We start from the raw sequence: 9,748 nt of genomic DNA on the forward strand, positions 1-9,748 counted from the left end.
CGAAAACTGCGCGAGAAGCTGCTTCACTCATTGCACGACGAAATGCAGTATGATCCCAACCACCCAACTTTTCCTCGTCGATGGGATTTCCTCCTCCATACACCCGAAAGAGTGAAGGGCATTCAATAACGGAAGCCATGAGTCGCACTTGAAACGGCAAAATCACAACATTACGGGCAAGAATCGGTGCTAAAGCCGTTCGCAGGATCCAAAAATTTAGCCAACTCCATATGGGACGATTGACTCCAATATTCGAATAATATCCATCGCCACAAAGGACTTGAACATCTCCCCAGCAGACCGAGTCCCAATTCTCGCCCCTCCCTGCACCATGCCATATTTTAATTTGCGGTATCTCATGAATGGCATGTAATGCATTCCGACATTCTGCTTTGAGCAACAAACAGCTTTTTTCCAGCATAGCACCATGCCAAACATCTTCTTCAAGGCTAACCAAATTCAAATGGTGCAATCGAGCTGAGTTGCTGGCAGTTTTCCATCCTTGAATCATGTTGAAGAGTGTCATTCCTCCATCACAAATGTCCAGGATTGTTTTGATCTCTAGATCTTTCGCATCAAGTATGGTCCGCAAACACTCACTATATGCTTCCTCTCGGCGAGCATCATTTAGTTCTATAATCCGTTCACTAGGCAAAAAGGTATGGAGTCCACAAAGACATGGATGAGGACCTTCACGCAATCTTTTGAGAGATTCATGTGGAGTGGATCCTATCTCTATCCAGATACTCCGATCATGATGAGCACCCTGCACGTTAACTTCTTGTGAAGGAGTGATATCAAACGGCAGGGTTATAGGCCAGATGCACGGCTTCCAGTGATCTTGCCATAAAGGATCAATATCTATATCGCGAGGCGCGCTCGAGTATGTCTCAACACCATCGGAACAAATGAGTTCCCACCACATTAATGCCCCTTGGACACTGCCTGCGCTCAAATCGGGACTGCTAGGTTTGGACCCACAATGATCGGCCCATTTGACGAGTCAACTGAGCTTTTTGATTCCGCTGCCGCTGCGGCGAAATCAATTTCCAATAATATGAAAGGCGCTGATAATGCCTTGCTGGAAATTGGCCCTCCACTTTTCTCTCCGAGAATCTCCCTCTTTTTTCGAGAAAGTATCGACAATTTTGGCGATGAAAGCGTCTTGTCTTCAGCCCAGTTATTGGCCTCGTCATCTATATAAGGTAAAGAAAGATGGAGTGGTTTGGGTCTCCCGTCCCCCATGCATGTTACATCAGCTGATGGGATGTTAAAATGACTCTGAAGCTCGGGACACTCTACCAACTGCGCCCACACCCGAGCGCGACGTGGAATAACATGTGTGGTTGCGTCGACCAAGCCACGGGTATAAAGATCGCGAAGAGTGCTTAAGTAGCCCTCTCCTAAAAGTGTGGAATCCAGGATCTCAGCAACAATAAGATCAATGCTTCCAATTTCTTCTTCGTCCAGCGCTGAGCTCATTTTATGGACGACACAAATGTTCCTCTCCAAGCCAGCAGAACGAACTACTTCATCAGCTACTTTTGCTAGAGCTGTGAAGCCATCACACGCTGTCACTTGAGTCGCTCCAGCTCGTACAGCCTCCAGACTCAATAAGCCAGTACCGGTCCCGATATCTAGGATTCTGATATCTTTATCACCCTTTTCCTTCATTTCCACTTTGTCTTCATCAACCCGCTCTTTGATTATTCCAATGGATTTCCAAATCGCACGCTTGAAGATATTGTATCGATGTAAATCGTGCAGCATTGGAGGAAACCAACATCGAAGATTCAATAAACACAATGAATCACTACGCCCTTCCATGTCTGTGTAGGGTCGCCATGTAATTCCACCTGCCTCCGGATCTAAAGAAGCATGAAGTAAAACCTCTTTTTTCGTCCCGTCCTCCCTAGTGACTTCACCAATCAATGTATCATCAGCTTTTCCACTGTCGAGTCCATCGATCCCATGAATACTGTCAACAGGATGCACGAGCGCATCACGAGTTACTTCTGCTCTTTCATCTTCTTCGACTTCAAAAACTGCCACTTGTGCATGCCGGGAATAAAGAAAAGGAAAGACGATTTTGGTGAGGCCCCCAAAAACTGGAAAAGGCTGAAAGTAAAAAATAAGAGTGAAACAAGCATTTACCTGGCAGAAAGTACTCATCGCGGCCATGCCAATACCGTCGGCGGAGCCCTTTCCATGAATTGTCATCTGATGCCCCCCCTTCGATTTCCACATTTGCAAAGTCGACAGAAAATTTCAAAGCTTCCAGCTCTAATTTGACAAGTTGACAGGCAACCGCATGAAAAAAAAGGTTGTCCGGGCAAAGGCCTGTGAAAAGGGTGCACAGAGCCCCAAAAGAAAATGAATTCAGGAAGTTTTAAATCACGCAGCCAAAATTTATAAGGAGAAGCGCAGGTTTTGCGGTCACTTAATTCGAAACGAATAAGCACAAAATTTGAATGCGAGCAGCTTACCATTGAAAAAGGAGTAAATGCCACCAGGCCGCATAACTTTTGGAAGCCAAGCATGGAAACCCTGCATATCTCGGTAATGTTCGGCGTACGTATCGAAAAATATACCGTCAAACTTTTTTCCTTGAGCTACGAGCCGCGGCAGCACATTTTGCCATCGTCCAGTTTCAATCGTTACTCCTGCTTTCCGATACCAACCATCTGTCTTCATCTTCTCCAAGACCATAGGGTGAGCCTCGATGATTGTGTGAGACCGACACTTTCGCCGCTGAATTGCCCGATCAATGATGCCAAGTCCAAATCCCACGTTCAAAATATCGCGATTTCCATCATCCCCGCAAAGAAAACTGGCGTGCGCCTCCATTAGCGGCGCCTCCCATTCCATCATAACACCTTCGTCGACCTGGTCGACTAGGCGACCTCTCTCATAGCGCACGGTACCTCCCAAATAATCATGAGATTCTCTCTGTTGTTCGAGAACGTTTGCCTTTGCAGTCTGATCTTCCACGGTGCCCAGCAACATCTCAGCCATGACGGCGTGATTAAGGATGAAGTCGATAACGCTTTGCTTGCGATTGGCATCCCCAATGTCACAAGCGATCGCGTATTCCCCTGCGCATTTGCCATGACGATCTACGGCCATCCATGGTGCACCAGCTGCAAGCAATATCTGCACTATTTCAAGATGTGCGCCCCTGGCAGCGTGCATCAGCAGTGATGTTCCTTCCTTCTCCTCCTGATAGTGCGGTGGAAAGCCAGCAGCAAGCAGAGCTTCCACATCCTTCGCTTTTCCCTCAGCGCATGCTAAAATCATTAATTGTGCATTTCTTTCTTCTTCGAGAGAATTACTCCGTGCATCTTGGTCCATCTTACCACACTCGTGCACCCTGTAGAATGATAAGGATCATATATCAAAGATACTTTATCGGGTGCTGATAGAAGATATGACAGTATCCGACTATAAAGATTGACTTTTGCCTTGCTGCTTTCCGGCAACGACCTTTTAACAACAGATTTGAATATAATGCCTGTCTACGCTGTGAAAGGATGGTTTGAGACTGGGCGCTTTCACCTAAAGTGGCCATCGTCGCTGAACACTCTCGCGGCAGGAGCGAGTTGATGTTGATCTTCGTGGGGCATGTCGAAATGGCTCGAGGGAAGTTTCAAAATGGGTGCCTGGCCTGTAGCATTGAATCCGTGGCCTCCTATCTACACTTTCGAGATAAATGAGCTGTATTACCTGCCGCAGACGTTGCCAAGACCTGACAAATCGATCGCGCCGAAAGGGCCCATTCGGACCGCGGGTCGTAAAATATCTGCCCTACAAGCATAGAAGAATAGTTACTTTGTGTCTTGTCGTGGAATCTCGAGGCAGTAATACACTTAAGTTGTTGACAAGGGCTGTGAACTTTACGGATGGATAATGAAGAACTTCGTATCTCGAAAGAAAGGAGCGAAGAACGCCACATGTGAAAAGCGACATTATGCGGCTTGACACTAGGTCTAACTTTGCTTTTCTTTCAAATTTCATGTTTTCGTCGTTCAATGCCAGACACAATTTCACAGGGTTGTGCTACGGGAGACTCAAATCGGCCCATAGCAACACGTGATCGGACGGCTCGTCCTGTGTGAGATATTCAACGAGAAATGTGTCATTATTCCTATTCATAAATTCGCGATTCATTTTAAGATCTGCTCTTCATGACTGTTGCTGATGATTCAATTCCTTCTGTTTACTTACCTGGTTGGGGAAGGGGCATGGCATCTTCAACGCCTCGTCCTTGGACTGAAGCTTGATTGCGTCCTCGACCTTCCATTCCGGCGACACAAATATGTAATCCAACGGGGCGCAAAACCGCTCGCCAGACTCCTGTGTGCCAGAATAAATGAGCTTTTGGTATTTTATTGCCACCGCCCCCCAAGGCTCCCGGGGCTTCACGCAATCTCCACGCCCTACCCTGTCCGCGTAAGAATAGCAGGTAAAGTCCGGCTCCTTGCCCCACTTGACCCTCAAGGCAGAGCGAAGAGGTTGGTCGACGTGCGGAAGCCATGGGTCACTCGGAGGCAGTGGGGGATAGTGAGGATGGGCGGCTTCAATATCTCCCTCTGTAATAATTCGATACTGCGGCCAGGAAGGCTGGAAATTGAAGTCACCCTGTAGCATTCACATGCGACGTGAGAAAACAGAGGCCCTGCGGATCGCGGCAGGTGATCATGACCTATCACTCCATATTCCTCTGCCGATGGAACTTACCGCCACGATGTGGGGTTTCGACCCTGCCAGAGCCTGCATCCGCTGCACCAGCAGTGCGGCGTGCACTGTCATGATTGATGGTCGCCGAAACTCGCATGGCATGTGGTAGCACGCAACGAAGAAGTCCATGTCCTGCGGCGACGCTTGCTTGCTTCGGAGGTTGGCAACGATGACCACGTTGGACCGATCCCGCGCTGAGGCCAACACGTCCTCCTCGCGACCCGCCTGCAATCCCCAAATCTTTCGAAACGGGCGAAAGAGCCGGTGGGAGAAGGAGGAGAGGGGGCCGGGCGACGGTGCGGCAGGCCAGGGCTTGGCGTCGGCAAGGCGAGATATTTCAATGTCGACTGCCTCCAGGGTGCTTTGCGGCCAGGCCAATCCCACGCCCATGAAGCCACTCGAAGGCCGCCCGTACTCTGAGTGCACAAAGTGGTATCCAGCCCGCGAAAAAAAAACATGTAAATGGCCCGCCCAGGCCCTCGACACCTCTTGGAGCGCGATGACTGCTCCTTGCGCGATTTCGGGTTCGAGCTTCTCCAGGATCTTTTCCAGTCGCTCTTGTTCATTTAGATATATGGATGGGTGAGCCTGAAAAGAGATCGGAATACGGAGCAAGATTGAGAGTCACAGAGGGGGGTCGAAGACAACCTTTATTCAGCATTCCGGTCTTCTCCCGACATTGATTTTTAGCCATAGCGCGAGACGGCAAAGTAGAGATAAGAAGAAGAGAAATTGAAGAATACACACCGGTAAACTCTTTGGCGTCGAATAGCTTGGCGTCAGGATGTTGTACGTAACCATTCGGAGCTTCTTGGGCGGAGCAAAGGAAGACGAGGAGGTAGACGTGGACATGGTGAGAAGACCGACGACGCGACACGCTCGAGCACTTTGCCTGCCTCGACTCAAAAATGTTGTCAACATGAAAAGGAAGACGCAGCGCAAACGGCCAAGGCCTGACCAGAGTTTTGCGACTGGCCTTGGACGGGTTTGCTGTGGAGAGCAATACTTCACGGGCATCAAGCAAGAGATTGTCGCGCCAGCCGCATTTGATTCGCAAGTGGTCCTGCTGTGTCATTCAGAAATAGATGTGTATGACAGAATAGGAGACATAAAGAAGGTAAATGCGCGTTCCAGAGGGCTCTTGGGAAACAGGACGTGAGGTTTGTGTGAACGCAAGCTGGCGTTGCTCGGAATTCCGAGCAGGCAGCGCGGGCGCTGAACCCAACACGCTTGTTGTCATCGACGGGGAATTGTATCGCAAAACTAAGACAACTTTCCCACGACGGAAACGTGAGGAATTAAGAGTGGTTTTGCATTGATAAGTAGCATGCGAGTTTCTAATTTTTACACCTTCTGTAGACATGTATGTCTCGACTTGGTAGCCTACGGCAACTAGCCTGCTGCCCACCTGTCCTCACAGCCTCAGGGTGACGGAGGCGGGATAACCTTGGGGAAAGGTTTGCGAAACGGGACAGAAGCTGTGGTGCAAGGCTTACCAAGAATACTAATAGAGGCCGACTTAACAGGATCGGACGGGAAATTGGTGTGTGCTGGTTTACTGTTTCAACTGACCGGCAGACGTTCATCCCATTTCAACAGATTGTAATCGACGTCTCAATGTATGGTGCCTCGTTATGTTATGCTCGTGGTATGACCTGGCGGACAATAAACACGATCGCGCCCCAACAAACTACGAAAGCGGGGACCCTGTCAGTTCCAAGAAGGCGCTTAGATACTGCCTTGTATGCTTACCGACTATTCTCTGAGGCTCGATACAACTCTCAACGCCCTGATACGGCCACGCCTCAGTCCACGTTGCGGCATGCCACACTTTCGCTTTTGAACGAGGCAGAAGGCAAACCCCTGCACAACCGTGATATCTACAAAGGCCTGCAAGACTCCTTGCCCGCCGAGTCACATCTTAAGGAGCGACTTACTCTGACCTATTTGAAGACAAAAATTTTACGGCATTTGCGGGAAAAAAAGTACATACGATCTGTAGCCGTGTGGACGGAAGGTAAGAAGAGGGCATCGTACGGCTACGTCGTAAGCAGGCTACCGAAAGACTTCAAGGAATCAAAGTCAGAAATGAAAGACGAAGAGTAACACTTCATAAATAAAAGCAAGATGTTTTGAAAGAGCAAAAATCGATTGATCGTCAAAGAGAGAACTTTCTAGGTTTCAGAATGAGATGAGGGCGAAGGAGTACAGCTCCCATGTTATAAATTTCGATTCTCTTTTGTTTGCCGTGGAAGTCCTCTCGTCATATTCCAACTTACCGGGGCTTCTCCCCCGACGACGGCAAAGACGGGCTCGCGCGCAAGGCACCGCGGGGGACGGTGGTGGCTTCCTGCTGGACCCGCCGACATTGGTCGACAGAGCCCCACCTGAAGCGCCCTGCGGCTGAGGACTGACGCCGAAGGCCTCGGAAGCCTGTCCCGTTGCGCCAACAGAACAGCGCCGCACCGTCCAACCGCCTCCTGGCGCCAGGTAAGCTTGAGAGCCACCGACACTTCCATTGCGGGGGAGTTGCTGAAAGAAATTACTGCTACCAGGAGAAGGGCCATTTCCGGGTACACCCGAAACGGCCGTTTCTCTGCCGCCCGAAACTACCGGCAAACCTTTTCCTCCCCGCCCCCCCCACCGATACCACCTTTACAGCTGCCAACAGCGCCACACCCTTCCTGGGTTTGCCATGAATACGAACGCGGTCGACTACTGCTGCTTGTGCTGCTCGGAGAGGTTGCATAGTTGCCACCGCCTGTACCGCCGCTGCCGCCATGTCCACTGCGATGATGTCGAGGGGGCCCGCCATTTCGGAGAAAAGAGAAATGTCCGACACGCTTTGGTGGCGTGCTATGTGACCCATGGTTGATGAGGTGGTATTGAGGAGAGGAAGGCTGCCCGTACCCGTGATGGGAGTGGGCGTACTGCGGTTGATGCGACTGCTCCGTCTGCGATTGGTGATGGTGAGTCCCAGTATGGCCAATGGGCGGCAGACGGGGAGAGCTCCCTCCGTAGGTGGCAGCGCGTGGCCGAGCGCCACTCCCATCATGGCATTGCTGTTGGAGCTGAGCCTGTGTCTCGTCCTCCAAGGGTTCCGCAAAGAAGGGGTCCCACTCCGCGAACTCGCCCTCTATGCCGGATGGGGCCTGCTGGCCCATGGAGGGCGACAGGGCAGCCCCGTGCTGAGTATGCTGGTGCTGGAGCGCGTAGTGCTGCTGATGCTGCTGTTGTTGTTGATGATGATGGAGCATCTGCTGCATAGATGGTGGTGGGGGCAAATCTAGCTCTTCGGGAAGGTAAACCTGAGACCTGTTCCCGTAACTATTGGCTGGAGGAGGGGCCATCGGGGAGCGCACGTTGAAGCCCCCGCTGCTGGATAGACTGCTTCCAAACATAGCAGACTGTTGTTGAGGCGAAAATTGCATCATCATTTGAGGGCGTTGTAGTGCGTAGCCGAAATCAGTCGCTCCCAGGCGCTCGCCACTCTCAAATGTATAAGATTCTGCGCCCTTGGCGAGAAAGTGCCCCGCACCCCCGCTCGTTCCCAGTCCTGCAGGGGGGACGCCCCGGTGACTCCACCGCGAAGGATCGTGCTCTGGACCGGACACGCCCGAGCCACTGGCGCCGTCGCCCGCCATGCTGCTGCCCCCCCCAGACGTGGCGAGGCCAGGTGCAGTCTGGGGTGTGGACGGTAGCACTCCCGCTGCGACAGCGCTACCCACAGATGCCCGCCGATTCATGACCCGCAATCGATTCAAGGCAGGCGCTGAGCGCACCAAATTCTCATCCACACTGACGACCGCATTGCCGCCCGTGACGTTCCCCGCGTGACGGAAAATGGACACACCTTCACACTCCTCAGCGTGACCGACAGGCGTGCGGGCGGAAAAGACGATGGGAGAATGTGGTTGAGGAACTGTCAGGGGCTCTGAAGGAATCGGCTGGATGTAGGGCGGCGGGAGACCCGCGCTGCTGGCTGCGGCAGACAAATATGCCGTGGGAGGGCCTCTCGAGCTTGTACCAGCCACGCAAAGGCCCTTCTCCGCCACGTTCCCTCCCATTTTGCGAGAGTCGATGCGTTGCTGATGCGACAGGAGCATGGCATGCAAACGCCGCGTCTGGACGGCCTGCCTATCAGGAGGTTCGTAGGGCAGACCTGCGCCTGTCCTGTCGCGATCTTGGTCCGCCCGTAGGAAGGGATGCCTGGCCGCTTGCTTGGCTGTCCAGCGCTTCCAGGGGTTCAAATCCAACAAACCCAGCACAAGGTCCAGGAATAGGTGACGCTCTTGCTCCTCTCGAAAGCTGTCTTCCGGTCCCAGGCGCCGGCCGAACGGATAGGAGCGCACGATGTCAGGGAGATGCTTGTGCTTGAAATACTTCTTGGAGTTTATCACTGGCGTACGCGTGTCGCTCGCGTACTCTTCTGCGGTTTTAAGCGCAAATTTTCTTCTCATAACCGTAGATCCGGTTGACGGGAAGGGAAGAGTAGTGGAAGGCAGCCCCTTCTGGTGTTGTTGCAGCGGTTGCGGGGCGGGGAGAGTTGCTGCGTGATCAAGAGGCAGATTGCATTTATGATTGCCACCCAGGTGCGCGCCGGGAGATCCTTGCACGGCGATCGTCGAGTCCATCGCCACTTCTTCCTCACCCACCTTGGCTAGAGCCATCGTCCCCCCTCGCCCAGGAAGAGCTCCGCGGAAGGCGTCAAGCTGCCCCTGGAGCCCCCCCTGCGCGGCCTTGCCCGTCCCCCCGTCCGCCCTTCGTCGCCGAGTGAAGTACTTGGAAGTGTTCTGCCCGCAGTCAAGCATGAACTCGGGAGGCATGCCAAGCATTTCCACAACTCGCGAGATTTGATTGTGCTCCGAGACGCCGGGAAAGATCGGCAGTCCCAGAAACATTTCGGCGCAGATGCAGCCCAAACTCCACATGTCGATGGCCGCGTCGTAGGGCAACCCGAGCAGGATCTCCGGGGAGCGATAGAAGCGGGACTGAATATAGGTGTACATGG

General features: G+C 52.3%; 1 protein-coding gene across 1 annotated transcript; it reads right to left on the bottom strand.

Annotated features, from left to right (window-relative positions):
* Nucleotides 1-1,276: 1,276 nt before the first annotated feature.
* On the bottom strand, nucleotides 1,277-1,583 carry NGA_2063300 (protein arginine n-methyltransferase 7; the record flags this gene model as incomplete). Its single annotated transcript, XM_005856027.1, has 1 exon — nucleotides 1,277-1,583. A coding segment is annotated over one exon (307 nt), but the record flags the coding sequence as incomplete, so codon positions are not given.
* Nucleotides 1,584-9,748: the final 8,165 nt, after the last annotated feature.

The sequence above is a fragment of the Nannochloropsis gaditana genome (assembly GCF_000240725.1).
Source record: "Nannochloropsis gaditana CCMP526 unplaced genomic scaffold scaffold051, whole genome shotgun sequence".
In the NCBI taxonomy this organism is placed as follows: domain Eukaryota; class Eustigmatophyceae; order Eustigmatales; family Monodopsidaceae; genus Microchloropsis; species Microchloropsis gaditana.